The 26434-nt window shown below is 47.9% G+C and overlaps 1 protein-coding gene and 1 long non-coding RNA gene across 2 annotated transcripts in view; one reads left to right on the top strand and one right to left on the bottom strand.

The window, feature by feature from the left end:
- LOC147102416 (carboxypeptidase D-like) overlaps positions 1–26434 on the top strand; it is a 256138-nt gene that overhangs the window by 174535 nt on the left and 55169 nt on the right. The window contains exons 19-23 of the mRNA XM_085964833.1: positions 4763–4935; positions 5688–5872; positions 12584–12775; positions 15696–15848; positions 20062–20210. Coding sequence (XP_085820959.1) covers positions 4763–4935; positions 5688–5872; positions 12584–12775; positions 15696–15848; positions 20062–20210 — 852 coding nt within the window. The remainder of the gene's footprint in view (positions 1–4762; positions 4936–5687; positions 5873–12583; positions 12776–15695; positions 15849–20061; positions 20211–26434) is intronic.
- Positions 599–25612, bottom strand: LOC147102417 (uncharacterized). Its single transcript, XR_015073255.1, has 3 exons — positions 25527–25612; positions 4837–4925; positions 599–4040 (listed from the first exon to the last, which is right to left on the bottom strand). It is a non-coding gene; the product is annotated as an uncharacterized LOC147102417 (long non-coding RNA).

The following is a 26434-nucleotide window of genomic DNA, read 5'->3' as shown; positions in this document are numbered from 1 at the left end:
GGGGTCTGGACAGAGTAGATAGAGAGAAACTGTTCCCATTGGCAGAAGGGTCGAGAACCAGAGGACACAGATTTAAGGTGATTGGCAGAAGAACCAAAGGCGACATGAGGAAAAACTTTTTTACGCAGCGAGTGGTTAGGATCTGGAATGCACTTCTTGAGAGGGCGGTGGAGACGGATTCAATCACAGCTTTCAAAAGGGAGTTGGATAAATACCAAAATTGGCAGGGCTACGGGGAAAAGGCCGGGGAGTGGGACCAGCTGAAGTGCTCTTGCAGAGGGCCGGCACGGGCTCGACGGGCCGAATGGCCTCCTTCTGTGCTGTAACCATTCTATGATTCTATTATCTGCAAAGCCTCTTCTCACAAAGACTCTTATTTTAAAATGTAGATCCTTTCTTCAGTCCCAAGTGCAGAGTAGCTAATCCTCTTCAGCAGTGCCATTAAGAAGAAAAGAAAATATATTAAACACATTCTCAACATAAAATCTCATTAGTGTGTCAGACAACAGGGACCTTGCCTGAAACCACCTCAGCTATTCATTTCCCACAATGTTCAGCCCAGAGATGTTTAATGAACATATTTATTATTTATTTTTCTGTGGGCTTATAGAATTTAGATAGAATACATTCTATTACACGTCTTATTGAAGCCTCACAGGCCACATGCTGCACTCAGGGACCTTGTGTGTTGCGTGGATGCTGCTGTCAGAGGGGAAACCTGTGAAGAAAAGCAGCTCTCCCCGCCTGCAGCAGGCCTGTGGATTTATACAGTGCGTGGCTGGGAGCCAAGAAGCGTTGCTTTATTGCGACTGTAATTCAGTAACTTCAAAGTGAGTGTAATTTTAAGAGCGCATGGATTCCACCCTGAGTGGATTTGTGGCTGGGTGATTTGGAGCGGCTCGCTGTGAGTGTGCGAGGCTTGATATCAGCTTGAAATTGGAGCACCGCAGTGTCACCCAGGTGGGGAGTGAGGGGGTTGGTGTGGGGTGGGGTTGGCGAGTGGTGGGGGGGCGGGAGGGAGTTGCCTTGTCAGCAAGACGTACGCCGGGAAGTAACCCAGGGCACGGGATTGACCTTGATATCTTTGGCTGCTCCCAGCTTCCTGCACCTCCACCATCACACTGGGGCTTATGCCCTGGGTCCACCATTGCACTCATAAGAACATAAGAAATCGGAGCGGGAGTCGGCCATTTGGCCCTTCGAGCCTGCTCCGCCATTCAGTGAGATCATGGCTGATCTTCTGCCTCAACTCCATTCACCGGCCCTATCGCCATATCCCTTGATGCCCTTACCAGTCAGAAATCTATCGACTTCTGCTTTGAATATGCCCAATGACTGAGCCCCCATCGCCCTTTCAGGCAGTGCACCAGAATGGTACCGAGGCTAAAAAGGGTTACAATATGAGGACAGCTTGCATAGACTAGGTGACATGAATCTTGTCATTCATGTGGAAATGACATGAAATGATACTGGGCGGCCTGCTGGTGGCGCTGTCCAGGGAGAGTATAAATACTCGGGCACGGGCCCAGCTTGCTCAGGACATTCTTTAACAGGAACTAGTGAAGGACACAACTAGATCTCCATGTTGTAAAACAGTTGATTAAAGCCTTGTTTAATACTTAGACCGAGTGCCTAGTAGTTTTCTTACGTCACTAGGCTTGTATTCCCTTGAGTATAGAAGATTAAGGATCTTCTAATTGAGGTGTTGATTAAAGGAGTTGATTGGGTCGATCGAGAGAAACTATTTCCTCTGGTGGGGGGAGTCCAGAACAAGGGGGCATCACCTTAAAATTAGAGCCAGGCCGTTCAGGAAGCAATTCTTCACACAAAGGGTAGTGGAAATCTGCAACTCTCTCCCCCACAAAAAGCTGTTGAGGCTGGGGGTCAATTGAAAAATTCAAAACTGAGATTGATAGATTTTTGTTAGGCAAGGGTGTTAAGAGATATGGAACAAAGACGGGAAAATGGAGTTGAGGAACAAATCAGCCATGATCTCATTGAATGGCGGAACAGGCTGGAGGTACTGAATGGTCTCCTCCTGTACCTCTGTTCCTTTATAATACAAGTCTGTCCAGGCTGACTGAATGGCCTCACTTGTACCCAATCTCTGCCGGTGGGTGAATCTGCGACTGTTTAATCATTGATTATCATTTGTTTTTTTTTGAGTAGTTATACTAGTAAGGATGCCCTGTGTTATAAACAGAAGACAGACTGGGCTACAATAATTATCCAATCAGCATAGAGAGCTGATGTCATAGCCTCACAATGGCACCAATTGTGTAACAAACACAGAAATCGCTGGAAGCCAGTCAGGCAGCATCTGTCGAGAGACCCGGTCGATGGTTGGGTTACAGACCCTTCCCCAAAGTCACAACAGCGCACACATAGGACTCCTTGGGCTGCACATGTGTGTATCTGTACTGTGAAAGGAATCCTTAGGCAGCACACGCATGTGTGCCTGTAATGCGACAGGGACTCAAGCAGTACACGCGTGTGTGCCTGTACTGCGACAGGGACTCGAGCAGCACATGCATGTGTGTCTGTACTGCGACAGGGACTCAAGCAGCACACGCGTGTGTGCCTATACTGCGACAGGGACTCAAGCAGCACACGTGTGTGTACCTGTACTGCGACAGGGACTCAAGCAGCACACGCGTGTGTGCCTGTACTGCGACAGGGACTCGAGCAGCACGTGCATGTGTGTCTGTACTGTGACAGGGACTCAAGCAGCACACGCGTGTGCCTATACTGCGACAGGGACTCAAGCAGCACACGCGTGTGTGCCTGTACTGCGACAGGGACTCGAGCAGCACACGCGTGTGCCTGTACTGCGACAGGGACTCGAGCAGCACACGCGTGTGTGCCTGTACTGCGACAGGGGCTCGAGCAGCACACGCATGTGTGCCTGTACTGCAACAGGGACTCGAGCAGCACACGCGTGTGTGCCTGTACTGCGACAGGGACTCGAGCAGCACACGCGTGTGTACCTGTACTGCGACAGGGACTCGAGCAGCACACGCGTGTGTGCCTGTACTGCGACAGGGACTCAAGCAGCACACGCGTGTGTGCCTGTAATGCGACAGGGACTCAAGCAGCACACGCGTGTGTGCCTGTACTGCGACAGGGACTCAAGCAGCACGCGCGTGTGCCTGTACTGCGACAGGGGCTCAAGCAGCACACGCGTGTGTGCCTGTACTGCGACAGAGACTCAAGCAGCACACGCGTGTGTACCTGTACTGCGACAGGGACTCAAGCAGCACAGACACACCGAAAATGCGGGAAAGAGCAATTTTCCGGCGAAATGGCGGCGTGCGATCGGCGGCAGCTCCGAGGAAATTTCTGGCCATTGTCGTTTCCGAACTTTAAACTCCTCCCAGGTTTGCCTGCCATCTAGTGGCTATCACTTGAAGTACAACCCATGGAGAGGGGCTTCTCTGCCTCGTATTGAAATGACTAGCGTTCCCAGCACTTATTAGCTGGTCTACAAAAGAGTGAATAGGTACGCATGGGAGTGTGTCTGCCGGGAGCCTGAAGTTGTAATCATTACCCATGAAGTGTTAATGTACTCATATAAAATTCCTTTGTCTGCTATTTTAATGAAAGCATTAGTCAGTTTGTATCTGATATTGAAGCAGGCTCTAAGTTGCTGGGGTGGTATATCCGGCGCAGATGGCACATTTACTGCGCGCTCCAGCTCTGTGTCTGCTCGATCCTGACACCGGAGACAAAACAATACAAAACAGTGTTTGGCTCTCACAGTGTCGGCGTCCCTCACTGCGACATCCGCGAGACAATAATTATTATCGAAAATAAAAGAGCATTGAGCGATTACAGTAAAAGCAGAATCCGAGAACAGAGCCGGCCCATTCATCTGCTACATTAATAACCATGAGCCGCTCATGATAATTGTCTCCGGTCGGGTATTTGGCCATTGGCCCAGTTTCCAGCATTATCGGGGCAGATGTGCTGCTCCTTCACTGAGCTGCAGGCAAACTATTCCTGTTGCGTGCACTTTGACGAGGCTCCTCTTCAGTTCTAATCTACGGAATGCGAATAATAAAGAACTCTTAATATTAAAGAACATTAAACTTCTACGTGGATATACGTTTAATTATATACTTGCCAATCTTCCTGTGACGTTGCCCCGGGGAGTCAGAACCAAGGGTGGTCTTCAGGTGAAGCGGGGTTAGAGGCCGGACGGTAATTGAACCACGGCACGCAGGCCTTTTGGATCTTTCCCAATCTCAGGACATCCCAAAGTGCTTCCCAGCTAAAGAATTACTTTTGAAGTGCAGTCACTGTTGTAATTCAGGACATTTGCGCACAGCAAGCTCCCACAAACGGCAATGAGATGAATGACCAGATCATCTATTTTTGGCGGTGATGGTTGAGGGAGGGACGTTGGCCAGGATACCTGGAGAACACCCCTGCTCTTTTATTTTTCCCGAACAGGGCCACAAGATCTTTTCTGTCCACCTGAGGGGTTTGACAGGGCTTCAGGTCAATGCCTCTCAACCGAAAGTGCTGCACTGAAGTGTCAGCTTAGATTACGTGCTGGAGTCTCTGGTGCAGGGGCTTGAACCCACGACCTTCTGACACAGAGTGGCTCATACACTAAAGCCGAGGCTGACACCAATTATCAAAGGCTATTGGGGGCTTTGAGACTTACAGAGGAGGGAGACAGCGATGATACCAAACCTTCTTCTCTTAGTTGCACTACTGCCCCCTGCTGACTAACCTCTCCTGTTCTTGGATTGTGCAGGCTGTGGGTCGGGAGATCCTTCTACACTTTATTTTACACCTAGTGACAAGTTATGGGAAAAACCCCGAGCTCACCTTGTTTATGGACAACACCCGAATCCATGTTTTACCCAGTATGAATCCCGACGGATTTGAAGTTTCTTCTGAAGGCGACTGTGATGGACCTGCTGGAAGGTACAGGAGACAGATAAAGGGAAGAGAATAATATGTGGGGGAGAGGGCACATTTAGAGACCTTTGATTTGGGAATATTTTAAACTGAAATTTCTCCCCAGTTCGTTTTTTTTCTTCGGTGAGCAATGCCTCAATTTTAAAATTCTCATTCTTGTTTTCAAATTCCTCTATGACCTCGCCCCTCCCCATCCCTCCTCCAGCCCTACAACCCTCCCAGATCTCTGCACTCCTCCAATTCTGGCCTCTTGCGCATCCCCGATTTTCATCGCTCCACCATTGGCGGCCGTGCCTTCAGCTGCCCGGGCCCCAGTGCTCTGGAATTCCCTCCCTAATCCTCTCCGCCTCTTTCTATCTCCTTTAAGACGCTCCTTAAAACCTACCTCCTTGACCAAGCTTGTGGTCACCTGCCCTAATATCTCCTTATGAGGCTCGGTGTCAAATTTTGTTTGATAATCGCTCCTGTGAAGCGCCTTGGGGATGGTTTATTGCGCTATGTAAATGCAACTTAACAACCTCACACAATAAAAAGCATCCAGCTGCATTGATTTTGACAGGTAATGGTTAACACACACAGCATCACCACACATCTTTAAGGAAAATCAAGTGTGAGCTGCAATCAATCCCAGCACAAAAAGAAACAGGCGGGCCCCGGTATCAGTTAACTCTTACCCAACAGCTCCCGAGCCGTGTGCGCTCTCGCAGTCAGCACCTCGCGATTAATCACCAGAGTGAAACCGCTGATTTCCTTTCCAGGTACAACGCCAATGGCTTTGATCTGAATCGAAACTTCCCTGATGCATTCGATGAAAGAAAAGACGAGCGACAGAATGAAACGCAGCACGTCATAAAGTGGGTCAGTTCCATCCCCTTCGTGCTGTCGGCCAACATGCACGGCGGAGCAGTGGTGGCCGTCTACCCCTATGACAGCCTGACGAAAAGTAAGCGACCTTCTACTGATAACAGAGGCAGATGGACAACACCTGTCATTTATAATGGGTTTAGGTGGTTACATGGGTTGAAGTGCTGGGACCTGGATTCAAGTCTCGCTCAGCCTAAAGAACGGAAGAAAGACTTGCATTTCTATAGCACCTTTCATGACCTCAGGACGTCGCTAAGCGCTTTACAGCCAATGAAGTACTTTTTTTGAAGTGTAGTTGCTGTTGAAATGTGGGAAACGTGGCAGCCAATTTGCACACAGCAAGCTCCCACAAACAGTAATGTGATAATAACCAGAGAATCTGGTCACCAGGGATAACGCCCCTGCTCTTCTACAAAATAGTGCCTGGGGATCTTTTACGTCCACCTGAGAGAGCAGACGGGGCCTCAGTTTAACGTCTCATCCAAAAGACGGCACCTCCGACAGTGCCGCACTCCCTCAGCACAGCACTGGGAGTGTCAGCCTAGATTTCTGTGCTCAAGTCCCTGGAGTAGGACTTGAACCCACAACCTTCTGACTCAGAGGCGAGGACCCCTACATGGACCCCATAAGTGAAATGCATTTGAAGAGTCGCAAACCAATTCATAGTGAATGTGAAGCGACAGCACACACTGCCCATAATTCAGCACTAAGCTGGCAGTCTTGCTCAGAGAGCTCAGAGATGGAGAAACTATAAATGACAAGTTGCTTTAAGGAATGCTCTTCTGAAGTTAGGATTAAGACCTACGGAAAGAGGAAGATTTCCTGTGTGCACAATATGTCAGGGACATCAGTAACATAGCTGGAAGATTTCCTCTGATTGCTCGTTTATTGGATTCGTAAACACACCTTAGAGTTCATCATTGCCTAATTTAGGTTCCCAGTTTCATATATACTGAGGGGCCGGGGTAAGAAGGTCTGTCATTTTGTTGCTTCAGTTAATGGAATTGTGCTTCCACTCCGTGGAACGTCACAGTAGAACGAGGGCTTATTTCATAACCAACACAATCTCATTAGCTTTTTGCTGTACATTGATTGGCAGTGACAAAGTCTGGCTGGAAAAGCCCCAGTGGATTAAACACCCGGAACTTACAGTCCTGATGACGTCGCACTGATAGGGTTCGCCGTCATGTCGCCTTTGAAACTGACCGCAACTTCTCCGGATTTAGCGCGGGCACAGCCCAACACGGAAATCCTGAAGTTGCGGTCTGTCATTGACTGCTCCTCCACAGGCTGCATTGTGGATGCCCCCCGCCCCCCTCCGAGCCGGCAATCAGCAAAATCACTGATCTGACGAAAATTTCCCCTTTTCTTAACAAATATCGCTGTTAGAAACACCAATAAGTTAGACCCATTCAAATGAGGTGTAACTGGGTTTTTAACTGGGCGATCTGAGTAATAACCACTGATAAACAACTGTTCCGGCCCTGAAAAACGAATTTTATATTGGTGGGAATGTCAAATTTCTCCATTAAGTTAAAAATGATTAGATCTTAAAATTAATTTAAAAAAATATTTTTTTAAAGTTTGTTCATGATATTTCAGCTTCTACCTTAACCCAATGTGTGTCTCCCAATCTTTATTTCACTCTCTGTAAATTTTTTAAAAAGCGATTGATTATTGGTGCTTTCTATTTTCTGGTTCCCTTGTCTGTGAGAATTCTGCATTGTGATTGGCTGCTTGGATAGCTTATTGAGGTCACAGCAGCTCGCGCTAGGGTATTCCCACTGTGCTACGCTGATTTCAACCGCACGTCGGAAAAGCTGAACTTCTCGCCACAGGGCTCGCGGGATCTTTGTGGGAAGCTTCCTTCAGGGCCCGCGGCAAACGCCTTTGCTTCGCCGCTGACCGCAAGTTACCGTCCACTGTATCTGATGTAAGAAAACTACTAGGCACTCGGCCTAAGTGTTAAAGAAAGCTTTAATCAACTGTTTTACAACATGGAGGTCTAGTTGTGTCCTTCACTAGTTCCTGTTAAAGAATGTCCTGAGCAAGCTGGGCCCATGCCCGAGTATTTATACTCTCCCTGGACAGCGCCACCAGCAGGCCGCCCAGTATTATTTCATAAGTCATTTCCACATGAATGATAAGATTCATGTCAGTGTCCGTGTGGAGGATTTATTGAAGCGCGTACACTGCCTTTCAACATCCAATTTGGGTAAAAGACTTCTTCTGGTCACTGGCACGTAAGCCTAGAAATGGTCCATCTCCGATATTATGGGATGGACGCTCGGCATTTTATGACATTCCGTTGTCGGTGTTTATTTCTGGAAGCATTAACCCACCTGAATTGAAAGGGTTAAACGCTGTGTTAAAAAGCCGGCAGTGGCAAGTCATGCGAATGTGCTAGGTGTTCAGCCATTAATATTGTTAACAGGCTGCGGCGGCCGAAGGAAACCGTTGCCCGTTGGTTTCAAGGCGTGTTGCAGCATGTAATGCTAGTCAAAGCCACAAGATGGCCACCATACTCTACAGCAGGTGATCCCTCGGGACTTTTCTCTTGTCTTCAAACTATCAAAGTTTGGGACCAAAGACGTACGATTTCAGCACCACACGCAACACCTGCAAGGAGAACGAATGCTCATCTCTCACATCCAGTGACCGTGTTCTTCTGACAGCACGGTGATCTTTTTAGAAGCACTCTTTTTTTTCCCCTGTCACCTTGTTTTGTGCTGGGTATTGCCATCTCTGACCCTGCGGGTGACTGGGTTTATATAAAATAGGTAATTTTCTTCCTTTTGTGTTTCCCGCCTTGTCTGCATGTACCAGAATTTTTTATACGAGATGTTGGCAGTAGCTCAGTTGGTAGCGCTCTCACCTCTGAGTCTGAAGGTTGTGGTTTCAAGTCCCACAAAAACCTAGGCTGACACTCCTGGTGCAGGACCGAACTGTCGGAGGTGCCGTCTTTTGGATGAGACGTTAAACCGAGGCCCCCGTCTGCCCTCAGGATGTCCCAAAGTGCAATACAGCCAAAGAAGTACTTTTTGGAGTGTAGTCACTGTTGTAATGTAGGAAACGCAGCAGCCAATTTGCGCACAGCAAGCTCCCACAAACAGCAATGCGATAATGAACAGATAATCTGTTTTTAGTGATGTTGAGTGAGGGATAAATATTGGCCCCAGGGGATAACATCCTTGCTTGTCTTCGAAATAGTGCCAGGGGATCTTTTCATCCACCTTAGAAAGCAGACGGGGCCTCGGTTTAACATCTCATCCGAACGATGGCGCCTCCGACAGTGTAGCACTCCCTCAGTACCGCACTGGAGTGTCAGCCTAGATTTTTGTGCTCAAACCTCTGGAGTGGGACTTGAACCCACAACCTTCTGATTCAGAGGCGAGAGTGCTGCCCACTGAGCCACAGCTGACACGGTACAGAGATCAATTGGGGTGGGAGGGAACTTAAAACAATTACTGTAACTGGAGAGAAAGTACTAGGCAAACTAATGGGACTAAAGGTGGACAAGTCCCCTGGACCCGATGGCCTGCATCCTAGGGTCTTAAAAGAGGTGACTGCAGAGATAGTGGATGCATTGATTGTAATCTACCAAAATTCTCTGGATTCTGGAGAGGTCCCAGCGGACTGGAAAACCGCAAATGTAACGTCCCTATTTAAGAAAGGAAGGAGACAGCAAGCAGGCAACTATCGACCAGTTAGCCTAACATCTGTCATTGGGAAAATGCTGGAGTCCATCATTAAGGAAGTGGTAGCAGGACATTTAGAAAATCATAATATAGTCAAGCAGAGTCAGCATGGTTTTCTGAAAGGGAAATCAGGTTTGACAAATTTGCTGGAGTTCTTTGAGGATGTAACATGCAGGATGGATAAAGGGGAACCAGTAGATGTCGTGTATTTGGATTTCCAGAAGGCATTCAATAAGCTGCCACATAAAAGGTTACTGCACAAGATAAGAGCTCATGGGGTTGGGGGTAATATATTAGCATGGATAGAGGATTGGTTAACTGACAGAAAACAGAGAGACAGGATAAATGGGTCATTTTCAGGTTGGCAAACTGTAACTAGTGGGCTGCCACAGGGATCAGTGCTGGGGCCTCAACTATTTACAATCTATATTAATGACTTGGATGGAGGGACCGAGTGTAATGTAGCCAAATTTGTTGATGATACAAAGATAGGTGGGAAAGCAAATTGTGTGGAGGACGCAAAGAATCTCCAAAGGGATATAGATAGGCTAAGTGAGTGGGCAGGAATCTGGCAGATGGAGTATAAAGTGGGAAAATGTGAGGTTATCCACTTTGGTAGGAAAAAGAAAAAAGAAAATTATTATTTAAATGGGGAGAGATTACAAAATGCTGAGGTACAGAGGGATCTGGGGGTCCTTTCACATGAAACACAAAAAGTTAGCATGCAGGTACAGCAAGTAATTAGGAAGGCAAATGGAATGTTGGCCTTTATTGCAAAGGGAATGGAGTATAAAAGTAGGGAAGTCTTGCTACAACTGTACAGGGCATTGGTGAGACCACACCTGGAGTACTGCGTACAGTTTTGGTCTCCTTATTTAAGGAGGGATATACTTGCATTGGAGGCAGTTCAGAGAAGGTTCACGAGGTTGATTCCGGAGATGAAGGGGTTGTCTTATAAAGAAAGGTTGAGCAGGTTGGGCCTATACTCATTGGAGTTTAGAAGAATGAGAGGGGATATTATTGAAACATATAAGATCCTGAAGGGGCTTGACAGGGTAGATGCAGAGAGGATGTTTCCCCTTTGTGGGGGAATCTAGAACTAGGGCGCATCATTTCAGAATAAGGGGTCGCCCATTTAAAACGGAAATGAGGAGAAATTTCTTCTCTCAGAGGGTCGTGAATCTTTGGAATTCTCTACCCCAGAGAGCTGTGGAGGCTGGGTCATTGAATATATTTAAGGTGGAGATAGACAGATTTTTGAACGATAAGGGAGGTCAAGGGTTATGGGGAGCGGGCAGGGAAGTGGAGTTGAGGCCAAAATCAGATCAGCCATGATCTTATTGAATGGTGGAGCAGGCTCGAGGGGCCAAATGACCTATCCCTGCTCCTACGTCTTATGTTCTTATGTATCTGTATGATGAGAGAGAAAGAGGTGCAGTGAGAGGTCCCAGAGCGAGGATCCAGAGAGTGGGTACAGAGAAAAGGGGTACCGACAGAATGATACAGAGACAGACAGAGATGGAGAAACTCCACCACAACCTGTATAGCAACAGTGACGACACTTCAAAAGAATTAATTGTATGTAAAGCACTTTACAATGTCCTGAGAGATTGTCAGTTCTTCGCTGCTTTAAGAAGAATTTTTATTTTTCATATTCTTTCAGTAGTTCCGCTGTGGCCTGCCACTTTGAGCGTTGAACCCATCAGAGAGTTTCTCATCTTACATCAGCCGTGGGCTATCTCAGTCTGTATGGATCAGCATCCTTTTCAGTCCTGGATTCCTGCTGGGCGGATCAGAGACTGGAAATACAATTCCACCAGGGTACTGCTGTGGATTAGGGACTGATTAACATGGATTGTTCAGGGCTTCAAAGAGCTTCAGTTGCAATGATTCTCACTGTGGCCCGGCTCCTTTAAGCTGAACTAGATCTTGTCACAGTTGCTCTTAAATGCAGTTTCCCGTTATCCTAAGATCCTATCATCGGCCATACTTGTAAAGTGCTGTGCAATTGCTGCCAACCCACGATCTCACAAGGTGTTTGTTAACATATGGAAACACAACAGTGGCCCTTCAATATCATAGAATGATGCAGCACAGAAGGAGGCCATTTGCTCCACTGTGCCTGTGCCGGCTCTTTGACGGAGCTGTCCAATTCGTCCTGATCTTTCCCCATTGCCCTGTAAATGTTTCCACTTCAAATATTTATCCAGTTCCCTTTTGACAGTTCCTGTTGAATCTACTTCCACCACCCGTTCAGGCACTGCAGTCCAGACCGTAACAAAGGCCTAGGGCCATTTTGTAGCCCACCCACTCCCCCACCCCCCACCCCCATCTGTGACCCTCAGTTCGTGTTGCTCCATGTGCTTCTAAACCTCCAGTGGGGCATTGACTGAGCTGGTAACCAGTGCTGTTGTCTCTCTCCTATTCTTGCTCCCCAGCAACAGAAGGGAAACGAGTATTATTATGAGACAGCACCTTTCGCAACCACCGGACGTCTCAAAGTGCTTTACAGTCAAAGAAGTACTTTTTGAAGTGTAGTCACTGTTGTAATGTGGGAAACTCGGCAACCAATTTGCGCACAGCAAGTTCCCACAAACAGCAATGTGATAATGACCAGATAATCTGGTTTTTTTTAATGTTGATTGAGGGATAAATATTGGCCAGGACACCGGGGATAACTCCCCCTGCTCTTCTTCGAAATAGTGCCGCGGGATCTTTTACGTCCACCTGAGAGAGCAGACGGGGGCCTCGGTTTCACGTCTCATCTGAAAGACGGCACCTCCGACAGTGCAGCACTCCCTCAGCACTGCACTGGATTGGTCCAATCTTGCTGTCGAGAGGTGCCAAGCTTCATTCAGCAACTGCATAAAGCGGCGTGATTGAAGCCTCGAGCTCACTGAACACAAACCAGCGTCCCGTCGCCCCACAGTGTGGCGTGTCGCCGCATTCCAGAGCATGCTCCCGGAGGAAGACACTGGTCGGAATCATGACCCTCAGTAAAAAGTTAGAATCACAACAACAGTGCAGGAGAATACTAATGGTCAACAAATACCGTACTGATTAATTAACTTTCATTTTGATTCCAATCACAGAAATGACAGCGGAATACAATAGCAGCACAGCTAATGGAGAGCCCTACCGTCACCTTACTCCAGACACTGATGTGTTCAACCATCTTGCGTTAGCCTATTCACTAAACCACCCATTCATGTACACTGGGCAGAGCGAATGTAAATATTTTCAGGATGGCATTGTCAATGGAGTCGAATGGTATCCCTTGTACGGTATGTGCCAATTGTACAATTTCCTTTTTGTTAAGAGACGCTTGGGGTTTGACACAGTTCAGTAATAACCTGTGTTTTAAAGTTCTTTGCAGTCCCAGATTGAATGAAAGAAGAAGATTTTTATTACAAACCTTATATACAGAACTCAGCCTTTGCTAACCGAGCTTCATTTCCAAGGGCAGACTAGTTGATGCATTGTGAAATTGTTACGGGAATGTCTCTAGGTTACATGCCCAGAATCGTGTGCCCAGGTGACCATAGAGTACAATCGCACGGTGCTCTCAAAGTTATCTTCACCCAGTGGGGATTGCAGGGGGGTCGAATGTCTTATAGACGGGAATTTTTAAATTGTCATTTAAATTTGCTGACACTCACTATTAGTTTGGGCAGGTAATCTGTATCTGCTTCTCTGCTTCTAGCGGGTTGGTTGAGGTTTCTTCGGGGGCATTGGGCTCTGAAACTATTGGCTGGTGTAAAAGAGGAACTTCAGAATGTGCCCAGTGTAACCACGGAATCTGACCGCACAGTGTGTACTGGGTCATTAGATGCTCTCTGTCACCAATGGCCCCCACAGGGAATTGACTCAAGTCTTACAATTTATCGATTGTGCCTTTTAGTTTGGACAGGCTAAAGTTCAACACAATGCCCCCCTTATCAGCCAGTATAAACCAGGACTGTGACGAGTTCGATTCCTGACTCCAAATAGGGATGCAACAAAAATCCGTTTATTGTATTTGACCAAGTCCAGACACACACAATGGGGTCAATTTTCATTGACCCATGAAGTCGGGATTGGAGGCGTGCGGGGGGGTTAAAGTCCCGAATTCGGGGGTTCCGACACCATCCCGCCCCCCAACCCACCTCCATGTAAGTTTCAAAGGAGGCGGGTACCCGCCCCGCACTGGGACCCGCCTACCCGAGGCGGGAAGGGATTAGTGCCAATTAACTGCCTGTTAACAGGTAGTTAACAGGCAGTTTTTAGCCTAATCCCTATTTTCATTCTTGAAGTGTGGGATTCCCGACGGCTCCAAACCACGCCAAGTTAGTGAGGCGGGCCGTCGGGCTGAAGGGCTTGGAGGGGTCGAGATATCCGGTGTTCAGGTGAGTGATGGGTGCATGAGTGCAAAGGTAAGTGTGTTTGGTGTGTCTAAAGTGTGTAAAGAAGTTTAAATTACCTGTACTTTTCAGCCTTCCTTCCTCTAGGTTTCGGGAGTCCATCATCTAACCGGCACAGAAAGCAGAATGGCTGCGAACTGTCAAAAGTGACAGCCTGCAGCTTTCTGTACCGGTGAGATTTCTAACTGAGTCTGTGTAGAAGGACTCAGGTTAGAAGTAAGACTGTCAGTGTTTGACAGCTTCAAACAGCTGTGAAACACTGATATTTCATCTGTCAAAACGTCTTGACAGATGAAATTTCAGTCTGTGACGTCACCTGTTACCGGGTGGCCCTTAATTGGCCTGCTGAGCCCGCTGGGCGGGCTCAACAAGGTCAATCAAGTTAAAATCGTGTGGATTGGGTGCATCTCGATGGAGGCGGGACTACAACCCCGAAAGTTGTAGTCCCGCCTCCTTCCCGACTTCTGAATGAAAATCACCCCCAATATCTTTAAACATAGACATACAGAGAAATAAAGCATACTACCGCATGCTTTTTCCCTGGGTATAGATTTGTCGTTGTGGTTCCTTTCCAATCCTGCTTTTCTCTACAAATTGTTAAAGAAAGCTCAAGATCTTTATAGGCAACTTCTCACGGATTACTGTCATTGATAATTGATTATGGTATGACAAGTGTTGTTGTGAACAAAACCCCTAAAAAGTCTGTAAGCGTGACCGCAAACTTCCGGTCGCCTGTCATTTTAATTCTCCGCTCCACTACCACTCTGACCTCTCTGTCCATGGCCTCTTACACTGTTCCAACGAAGCTCAACATAAGCTCGAGGAACAGCACCTCATCTTTCGATTAGGCACTTTACAGCCTTCTGGACTCAACATAGAGTTCGACAATTTCAGACCATAACCTCTGCCCCTATTTTTTCACATGGCAGCTGTTGATGATTCTGCCATTCCCATTTACACCTCTTCTAGACCCATCTTTTGTTTCTTTACTTGTCCCATTACCATCTCCTTTTGCTTTGTACTATCATCCCTTTTGTCATTTAATCTCTCCTGCCTTCCACCCTATCACAAACCTTCCCTTTTGTTCTTTCCTCTCCGCCTCCCTCTCCCTGCCCTTGCTTAAAACCTTGTTACATCTCCAACTTTTTCCAGTTCTGACGCAGGGTCATTGACCTGAAATGTTAACTCTGTTTCTCTCTCCACAGATGCTTCCTGACTTGCTGAGTATTTCCAGCACTTCCTGTTTTTTTATTTAATTAAAGCACAGTGGCAGCTAACTAGTACCCTGACACTTCAAACCCTAAAGCATCCTGGGAATGAACAACTTGTAACCATTTCATTAAGTAAAAAGGAACCACAACTTTAATCGTGTGAGATTAAATCAAATCCTAATCCTACATAGATATGTATGCACAACTAGAGTAGCTTACAGGACACTTTCTGTAAATGTACGCGCTTGGGTAGATTTTCCGAATCCTAACCATCACAATGCACCTCAGCCGCTAATGCATGTGTTGGAACATCGTGGGCTCGTGGCTCTCCGTTCATTTCCTGAGACGCACTGGTGGCTCACAAGGACTCAGAAAGTCAACCCTTCCACATCAGCGCAGGCTTGTGAGAGAGCTGCTGTCAGGTTGAGCAATCCCCTCGACCTTCGAATGAGGGGGAGCTGGAAGGCCTGCCTCAGTCGCTTTTGGAACTCGCAGCAGATATTCCGACAGGTAGTTCTGGTGCAGCTGGTTCTTGTTTTCTGTCTAAAGCTCTGTAGTCTTGTTCAAGTGTCCCTAATGTCACCATTGCTTAGGTTCCATGCAGGATTATAACTACATTTGGGCGCAGTGCATGGACATTACGGTGGAGCTGAGCTGCTGTCACTACCCCCCGATGAATGAACTGCAGCAACACTGGCTGGACAACAGGAAGCCTCTTGTACAATACCTGATGCAGGTTCACATTGGTAAGTTTATGACTTGGTGCTTAAATTACGCAGGACGTGTAAATGGTGAATTTGAACTGTGTTTGAAAGGAGGTGTTTAAAATTATTAAAGGATTTGCTAGGGTAGATAGAGAGAAACTATTTCCTCTGGTGGGGGGGGGGGGGGGGGGGGGAGTCCAGAACAAGGGGGCATAACCTTAAAATTAGAGCCAGGCCATTGAGGGGTGATGTCAAGAAGCACTTCTTCACACAAAGGGCAGTGGAAATCTGGAACTCTCTCCCCCATTACATTTTTACTTATATTTTTTACCCACACCTTTGTTTTGGCCCTCCCCCCCCCTTTTTTTCTCTCCCACATGGCAGCTGTCTCCCATTCTGCCAGCGCATTTCACACTTAATCTAGAGCCGCCTTCTGTCTCCACTAGTCCGATCACCATCTCGTCTGGTTTTGAATACCTCTTAATGTCTCTTCACTTCTCTTTTGTTCTCTCCCAGCCCCCAAACTGGCCTTTTAATCTGTTTCGTTTCCTGTGCTTCTTCAGTCTTGACGAAGGGTTTTGACCTGAAACGTTGACTCTGTTTCTCTCTCCGCGGATGTTGCCTGGCCTGCTGAGTTTTTCCAGCATTTTCTGTTGTTATTTTGGATTTCCAGCATCTGCAGTATTTTGCTATCCCCCAAAAAGCTGTTGAGGCTGGGGGGGGTCGGTAGAAAATTTCAAAACTTGAGATTGATAGATTTTTTTAGGCAAGGGTTACGGGAACCAAGGCGGGTAGATGGAGTTAAGATACAGATCATTCATGATCTAATTGAATGGCGGAACAGGCTCAAGTGACTGAATGGCCTCCTCCTGTTCCTGTGTTCCTCTATTCCTATGTTCCTCGACTGATGCCGGTCTGCTCACCGGGAAAGTTGTTGCAGTTGATGCAGGAGATTAGAGTGGGCCAAAAGGACACAGGAAAACAATTGGATGCAAAGCCTCCAGCAGAGTGTGATGTGTGTTACTGGGGTTGGCATGGCAGAAAGTGGGAAGAATGGCTTGCTCCTTATCACGTCGCTCAGAAACCTCAAAGTGCTTCATGTACAATGAATGACTGCGAAGTGCAGTGAGTATTGTTATGCAGCAGCCATTTTGTGCACAACGAGACCACACGCATCCTATCAGATGGGTGACCAGCTGATCTGTTTTATTGACGGTGTTGGTTGTAGGAGGAATGTTGGCCGGGACACAGGAAGTCCTTGCTCAAAGAATGCCATGGTATCTTGAACATCCGCCAAAACAGGCCTAATGTCTCATTCAAAGGACAGCACCTCTGACAATGCAGTACTCCCTCAGCACTGCACTGGAGCATCAGCTTCGGTTATGTTCTCGAGCCCTGGAATGGGGCTTGAAACCTCAACCAGATAGTTGCAGAAATGACATCCCAGTTTAGCCCTCTCCTCCTTTAAGACCCTCCTTAAAGCCCACCTCTTTGACCAAGCTTTTGGTCACCACTCCCAATCTCTCCTTCTTTGGCTCAGCATCCATTTGTTGCCTGAATACGGCTCTGTGAAGCACCTTGGGATGTCTTTCTACCTTAAAGGCGCTATATAAATGCAGGTTGTTGCTGTAAAGGAACCCGGACTGGATCATATTGAGTAGACACTCCACTAAATATGGCATCATTTCTACAATAATATTTTCTGAAATGACAGCTATAATAACACAGACTGTTGTATTCTATTCGACGCTCACTTCTAGTTAGTTTTCTGACCTCCGCAGAAACTTACATTTAAAATAAATCAAGAAAGAAGAAAGACTTGCATTTCTATAGCGCCTTTCACGACCACCGGATGTCCCAAAGCGCTTTACGGCCAATGAAGTACTTTTGGAGTGTAGTCACTGTTGTAATGTGGGAAACACAGCAGCCGATTTGTGCCCAGCACCTTTATAATTTATTGCTTCTGTGGCTTTTGTTTATATTGATGTAAAAAGCCTACTGAGCACTTGGTTTGAGTATAAAACAAGGCTTTAATCAACTGTTTCACAACCATGAGATTCTAGTTACATCACTAGTTCCTGGTTACAGAAACATCCTGAGCAAGCTGGGCCCACGCCCGAGTATTTATACTCCTTGGACGGCGTCACCAGCTGGCTGCACAGTGTTATTTCATGAGTCATTTCTCCATGAATGATAAGATTCATGACATATATAACCAATGCTTTCCCGATCTCCGTGTTATTTTTTCTTGATCTGACTTCTTCCCGATTCACTGGTTATCTGTGCCAGGCACTAACTGCAACGGAAAGGCCGTGGATTCACAGCCAGCCCACTGCTGCTCAAAGCTGACCCCACCAGGAAAGATGCAAGAGCATGCTGGGAGAATCTCTCTCCACCTTTATTTACAGTATTTTTTGACAGGGAATGAACCTGATTTGGGCAAAACTCACATACAGACCAAACCTGCTCCATTGTTGCTCGAGAAAGTTCATAAACTCAATCAGACAAAGTCCTTCTAAAACCCTTTGTTCAACATGACTTTGATTGAAGCTTCAGTTATGAGATAAAGCACACTCTATGTTGCTTTTGGTTTGATGACTACAATTTACCTCAAGAAAGCTGTTCAGCTGTTGACCCTTGATGTGAGAAAACTGCTAGGCACTTGGTCTGAGTATTAAACAAAGCTTTAATCAACTATTTTTCAACATGGAGATCTAGTTGTGTCCTTCACTAGTTCCTGTTAAAGAATGTCCTGAGCAAGCTGGGCCCATGCCCGAGTATTTATACTCTCCCTGGACAGCGCCACCAGCAGGCCACCCAGTATTATTTCATAAGTCATTTCCACATGAATGACAAGATTCATGTCAGCCCTACTGTTGGTGAATCGTCAAATAAGCAACAAATAGGATATCCTCACTCTTCCAAGGAACCTCAGTTCACTTTTCCTGCTTCAAGAATCCCTCCTCTCAGACAATCCCAGCCCATTGGCTGTGTCTGCAACTTCTCATTCCCATTCCTGTGTTGGGAAAACCCTTCTGCTTCTCCGTGTGTCGGGAATGCCCTCACTATTTCCCATATTCAGAGGCCCTCCTCCCTTTCCCTGTGCTTTACAGCGCCCTCCCATTTTCCCATATCAGAAATCCCTCCCCATTCCCATTTCCTTTGCTGCTCTCTGCTCACATTGTCTGCAGCTGGAATCCCCCCCATCTGATGTGTGAGCTGTCTACCTCATTCCTGCTCCGCCACGGACGACTCACTCCTACGTCTGGGTACTGACCTGAGCACGCTACGTCAGAGGTGTGGCCATGTATAAAGAGTTGTGGGGTAGGGGGGAGTGGAGGAGAAGGATTGTCAGGGTCAATTCGGGCATTTGGAGAAGACTTGCATTTCTATAGCGCCTTTTACGACCTCAGGATGTCCCAAAGCGCTTTACAGCCAATGAAGCACTTTTTGAAGTGTAGTCACTGTTGTAATGTAGGAAATGCAGCCGCCAATTTGCACACAGCAAGCTCCCACAAACAGCAATGTGATAATGACCAGATAATCTGTTTTTGTTATGTTGGTTGAGGGATAAATATTGGCCAGGACACCGGGGATAACTCCTCTGCTCATCTCCAAAATATGGCCCTGGGACGGGGCCTAGGTTTAATGTTTCATCCGAAAGATGGTATATAGTGGAGTGAGTTGGGAACCAACATGGCCACTCAAGGGCATTTAAATTTGTTTGCTTTGATTTGATATTGCCTGAAATGTCCCAGTGTCTAAAAAAGTAACAGTCAACGTGCTTTGTATGCTACAGTCACATCAAACTTCTCCTCCATCCTGCAGAGATTTCCCAGGCCCAACATATACTTTCCCTTATTGATGCATGCCAAAGTCAAGACTTCTCATTAGAAAGAGAGAGAAAGAGATCTGGAGCGATGGATAGATAGACAAATAGACGGACATACAGACGGACAGACAGACAGACAGACATCAACAAATCTTAGGCCGGGAATTTCCTTGGAGCTGCTTCCAGTCCGTCGCTAGAACTTCACCATAAGGACGACGGAAACCCCATTTCTGCATGTCGACGGGATTTCCGCCACATTTCCGGCATAGTTACATCTATGGAGCGCGAGCAGCTGCGATTAAATTCCCAGCCATCGGGTTAGAAAATGATGCCACGTCATTTCAGACTGAAATCAGATGCCAATCAGACTGTCCTATGTTTGTAACACTTCTTGTATCTGTGATGCTCTTCTCTATTATCCAGGAATTAAAGGCAGAGTCTTTGACACTAATGGAAATCCCATAAAAGGAGCTTCAGTCCATATAAAGGAACGTGATAATCTTCTACCGTACAACACCACCGCAGATGGTGAATATTATCGGCTCCTTCTGACAGGACATTACACCATCCTGGTAAGAGCTCTTTCTGCATTTTCCGTCCCTGTCCTGGTTTATATTTCTGAGTGTTGCCATTGGGCTTGACCAGCATATTAGCATCAATATACTACAGAGAAGAAATTATTAAGGAAGGTGAGAAAGAGAAATCTAGAAAAAATAAACCTATTAATCTAACATTTATTATGTGGAAGTTATTGGAATCTATAATTAAGAACAAAGTGACTGAGCACTTAGAAATTTGAGCTGATTAGAGAGAGGCACCGTGGATTTTTAATGGGTAGGTCATGTCTAACGAATCTAATTGGACTTTTTGTGGAAGTAACTGAAGTAGTAGATATCTGTGGATGTAGTTTATATGGACTTCCAGAAGGCATTCAATAAGGTGCCACACCCATGACTGTTAGCTAAAATTAAAGCTCATAGAATTGAAGACAAATTATTGACCTGGTTAGGCGGTGGAAGACAGAGAGTAGGGATAATGGGTATGTACTCGAATTGGATGGAAGTGACTAGGGGTGTCCCACATTGATCTGTGCGGGGGCCTCAACTATTCACTATGGGGGAAAAATTCGGTATCGCCCCGTTTGGGGCACTAGTATTGGCGGTGCGCAAAGTTTAGCACCAGGCGCAAATTATCGCCACCTCCAGCAATATTGGGTAGCTGCGCCCCTGAAGGTGATTGCGGCGCTAAATCAGGTGCTGCACGACAGTCTTAAGGCGCTAACCCGGCGGCGCGACGCAATATCTCCGCGGGCGGGCGCAGCGCAGTTGCTGTCAATTATCGAGTTCAGCCAGACACGCTGGCACCGGACAGCTCTTAAAGGGGCGGATCGACCATCACCTCCAGCCGCACCCTGCGCATCGCAGGCCTCAAACTCGGCGGTAACCTACCTGTGGCGTCGACAACTGCCTGAACACGGAGAGGGCCAGGGAGAGAGTGCAGCGCTTCAGCGAGGGGGCATTGGATGCTCTGGTTGGCGCGGTGGAGCGCAGGCGATCTGTACTCTACCCAGAGAATGGCAGGAGGCCTCAGCACAGCGACTATCAGAGAGCTTGGAGGGAGGTTTCCAATAGAGTCACCTCCAGCAGCATGGTTCCCAGGACTCCTGTGCAATGCAGGAAGAAGTTCAACAACCTCACTCGGGTCGTCAGGGTGAGTGCCTTTTTCAGAATCATCTTCATCCCTCCATCTGGACCTCACTTTATGGCCAGAGGGTGTGCAAAGCCCCAATGGCCAGCTGTCATCCAACACCCATGGCCCTTTCTGGAAACACACACGCACATTCAGCTCTGTGCATAATGTAAGGGCTCCTGGACCATGGGAGGCATGTCATCCCAGATCAGGGCTGCAGGTTTCCTCACACCCCGTCCTTTCTCTTGCAGGCAAAGCTGGCCCATAATAGAAGGCAACAGCATTGGACCAGAGGAGGCCGGTCTCACCTGCAGACCCTCTCAGACCTGGAGGAGCGAGTCCATTGGATTATGGCAAGCCGGATGATTGGCCCCGTCGCCGCTGGAGATGCCGACCTCATTGTGGACAGCAATGGTAAGGTCATCACCTTTTTGACCTCTCTCCTTCCACTTGTTCCCCACACCAGCATGCTTTTTCACACTCGAGCCAACTCAGAGCATTGCAGCACTCATGCATCCCTTGCTGCCACCCTGTCCTTTCGCTAAAGCCACTCTTGAATCTCCCTGCTTTCAGATGCTGCATCACCAGCTTGGGAGGCGGGCCCTCAAGCTGCCAGTGTGAGTGACTCTGGAGGTGACGAAGAGGAGGAAGCCGGACCATCCGTGCCACCCTCAGGCGAGCCAGCCCATGTCCAGACTGGGGAGACGCCTTCCCTGGAGGGGAGCGGGGGGGAATGGTCTGAGGATGATGCAGCTCCAGGACCCAGCGGCCTGCAACAATGCGAGGGGGGTAGGGAAGCTCGGGAGCCATCTCCCCGGAGGGCGAGTCGGGCCGCAAGTGCTGCTGCACAGAGTGCAGAAGAGGTGCGTGCCCTCGCAGAAATGAGCGCCCAGGCTGGGCTGAGGCACACTGAGCTCATGGCTGCAGTGGCAAGGATGCCCGATTCCATTGAGTCACTGGCAAGGAGTGTCCAGGACTTCGGCGCAGCACAGGCAAGGATTGTCCAGGACTTCGGCGAAGCACTGGCACCTGCCACGCAAGTGCTGAGTGCTGCCACGCAGTCAGTGGCTGGTCTCATGCAGACGCAGATTGAGGCCACGTGAGCACTGACTGCTGCCACCCTTGCTGGATTGGGCGGGATTCCCCGGGGCCCTCGCCGCGCCACAGCAGGCCAGCAATCTGTGCACCAGCCGATTGCTGCGCATGCTGCGATGCTGCCCCGTCAGAGTGCCAGTGTGTCAGCCGACCAGGGAGCTGCTGTCCGCTCTCAGGATGACAGCATTCCTGATGCCACCACTGGCACTTCTCCACTGCAGCTGCCACCACCTGTAGGACAGACTGCTGCCACCCATGCAGAGTTGGAGCAATCAGCAGCCGGGCCCTCCAGGCCCAGAGCTGGTCCAGGCCGTACCTCAAGGGCATCTGCGGTCTCAGTTTCGGACAGTCAGCAGGCCTCCCCCAGCCTTGCTGCAGCCACTGGGGTCCCATTACGGAGGAGCTGCAGGGCAGGAAGGGGGCAATTCCGCAAGGGCAGCAGATCACCATCGAGGGGCAAAAAGTAGGAGGTGTTGCTAAATTATGTTATTTCTTTCATTCAAGGCCGAGGATGCTGGTCTGAATGTTGGTTATGTTTTGGACATTGTCTCCAGGGTGTGAGAGCCAGTTATGTTTTGGACATTGTCTCCAGGGTGTGAGAGCTAGTTATGTTGCAGTCTGTTTGTTTAGGTGTTTGTTTCCATTGCTGTGTCATGCGGGAAGGATACACAGTTTGTTAAATAAAGAAGTTTATTTATTCACAATGTCTATGTCTGTTCTTTGCACAAATTGTTGCCTTGACCGGCTTAGGGGTAGCAGAACGATTCCATTCATGTTCTTGGAATGGCAGAAAGCATTCCCTCAGAGGGGCCGAGAAGTGACTTGCTATAAGCCTCTGATGGACTGCCCTTGCAGTTTGTGCCTCCCTCCCGTCTTGGTGCTCCTCCTCCGCCTCCTCCTCCTCCTCCTCCTCTGCTGGTGCTTCAATGTCTGGTGGCATTGGCTGGGTCCTGAGGTCTGCCAGGTTATGCAGCATGCAACACACAACCACGAAGTGGAAGACTCGCTCAGGTGAGTACTGAAGGGCTCCTCCGGAATGGTCCAGACTGCGGAACCGTTGCTTCAGCACGCCGATTGTGTGCTCAATAATGTTCCTGGTCGCTTGATGGCTCTCATTGTATCGTTCTTCAGCAGGGGTGCTGGGCGAACGGAGCGGGGTCAGCAGCCAGGGGCACAGAGGATAGCCCTTGTCCCCGAGAAGCCAGCCTCCTGGGTGAGCCGGGGCTTCGAAAAGGTCTGCCACAGAAGTCTGGCGCAGGATGAAGGTGTCGTGGCTGCTGCCTGGAAAGTAGGCATTGACAGCGAGTATCAGCTGTCGGTGGTCACAGAATGGAACCCCTTTCGGTTGCGGAAATCCTCCGCATTCTCTAGAGGCGCCCACAAAGCCACATGCGTGCAGTCAATGGTGCCCTGCACCATGGGGAAGCCCGCTAACCTTGCGAAGCCCTCTGCGCGCTCTCGCTGCTTGTCCGGGGTCATTGGGAAGGAGATGTACTGCCGTCTCCTTTTAAAGAGGGCATTAGTCACTTGACGGATGCAGCAATGCACCGCGAACTGAGATGTTGGCAATGTCCCCAGCAGCGGCCTGAAAGGAGCCGCTGGCATAGAAGTTTAGAGCCACAGTGATCTTCACAGCCACCGACAGAGATGTCCTGCACCTTAGTTGAGGCTGCAGATCTGGCTGAAGCAGGTGGCAGAGCTCAGTGACCACCTCCTTACTGAGGCGCAGCCTTCGGAAACACTGCTCCTCCGACATGTTGATATACGAAAACTGTTGGCGGAAAACCCTGGCAGCGTAAGGTCTCGTGTGCCGACGTCTGTTGGCCCTCCTCCGTCTGGCCATGCCTGCCACTCTATCCCTGCGTCTCTGTACCCTGTCAATATGATTGAGAAGGACGACGTTCCCATCCAATGCAGCTCCCATAGTAAGTGCGCACTGAAAGTTATGCCGGTTGAGAAGCTTACCAGCTGCAAAGTTATGTTCAGAAGGCTAAAGTTCTTCAGCCAGCGCTGGCTCACTGCAGAAATGGCTCTCCGTTTGTCTCTGAGCAACTCTCTCTCTCTCAAAGAAGGTGTGGTCCAAAAATGGCTACCACTAATAATCCAGGAAGAGTCCCCTTTAAATAGCCCCCCCCCCCCACCCAGCCCGACAGCGACTAGGAAACGTTCAAGGTAACCTGTCCTTGGTAGCGACAGGCGGAACGGAGGGGGGCGCCACTGAATTTCCGGTCCGGGACGCCCCAAGGGCGTTGCACACTGAAATGACGTCATGATCTGCGTGTGCCGGTGAGCGGGTGCTACGGTTTAGCGCCGGCGCTAAATGTCCGCTCACTTTGGGAAGAGGCGCAGGGTTCGCTGCGCCCGGGCACTAGTTGGTTAGCGCCCCACTTCTCGACCTCTTTAGGTGCTAATGGGTGGCGCAACCAACCGAATTTTCCCCCCTATGTTCATTAATGACTTGGATAGCACAATAGAGAGCCACATATTCTGGATTACATATGACACAAAGATTGGTGGTATAGCAAGTAGTGTAGACGGGAGCATAAAATTACAAAGAGACAGTGATAGATTAAGTGAGTGGGCGAAACTGTGGCAGAAGGATTTCAACGCAGGTATGTGTAGCCTGGCGAAATGGAGCAGCACAGGACACGAACTTTCGTTTTTGGGGTTTTTTATTCTGTATTAATAACTTGGGTCTAGGTTTAGGATGAAATTGTAAATACATAAAACACAGTCGATAAAATACGGCAGTGGCTTGCTGTAAAACAGAACATGAGGTAAACCACAGGTGCAGGTAGTTAATTAGCTAACAATCATTATACAAAACAAAACATATCATACCATACATTCGTATGTCCCGTTATCACTTGTTACCTCTTACAAGCAAACAGAAAGTATTAAACTCGTTCGAAACGTAGCCCCAAGGACTCAACAACAATTTTAACAAAGGTTAACACCAGCACATGGTGGGACAATCTGCAAGCATCCCCGTGATATCGAGTGATTTGGGAAACAATATCACTTTAAAACTATGTCTGGCTGCACTAAATGCTGTTTTAGTTGTACTTTACGCAGACTAAGTTCATTTCAAAAGTCATATTCACCCCAACTCTCCTCAGAGCACATCCCTCACGCTGGATCTAGAAAATGGAGGCTGTGAAGAAAGGGGAGGTTCCTTTGGCATCACACGGCCCTACCCATAACCCTTTTCTCCTTTTTTCAAATTCTAAAGGGGAAAATGAACCGCGCCATCTAGTGGACTTAAATATTCACTGCATTTTCCCACTTGGCTACATATGTGTGAAGTCATCCAATTTGGACCAGAAAAGGATAAATCCGAGTATTATATAAATAGTGAAAAGCTAAGGACAGTGGAGGTCCAACGATGTTTTGGGGTCCATGTACACAGATCACTAAAATGTAGTGGTCAGGTGCAAAAAGTAATCAAAAATGGAATGTTAGTCTTTATAACTAGAGGGCTAGAATATAAAGGGGAGGACGTTTTGCTGCAACTATACAAAGCCCTGGTTGGGTCACATCTGGAGTACTGTGTACAGTTCTGGGCACCACACCTTAGAAAGAACATATTGGCCTTGGAAGGAGTGCAGTGCAGATTCACCAGAATGTCACCAGGGCTCCAAGGGTTAGATTATGAGAAGATTTTACATAAACTAGGTTTGTATTCCCTGGAATATAGAAGGTTAAGGGGTGATTTGGTTGAGGTTTTTAGGAATTGATATAGTAGATAAAGAGAAAATCTGTCCCCTGGAAGGGGGCATCTAGGACAAGGGGAAAAAATCTTAAAATCAGAGCCAAACCATTCAGGAGAGAAGTTAGGAAACATTTCTTTACGCAAAGGGTGGTGGAAGTGTGGAACTCCCTCCCGCAAAAAGCAATCGATGCCAGCTCAATTAACAATTTTAAATCTGAGATTGATAGACTTTTACTAGACATGGATACAAAAGGTAGGTGGATGGAGTTAAGATACAGATCAGCCATGACCTCATTTAAT

The sequence above is a fragment of the Somniosus microcephalus genome, chromosome 22, assembly GCF_052327205.1.
Source record: "Somniosus microcephalus isolate GS21.2 chromosome 22, FLI_Smic_1.0, whole genome shotgun sequence".
Classification (NCBI taxonomy): domain Eukaryota; kingdom Metazoa; phylum Chordata; class Chondrichthyes; order Squaliformes; family Somniosidae; genus Somniosus; species Somniosus microcephalus.
The sequence above is the reverse complement of the archived record's forward strand: the minus strand, read 5'-3'. Positions and strand labels throughout refer to the sequence as shown.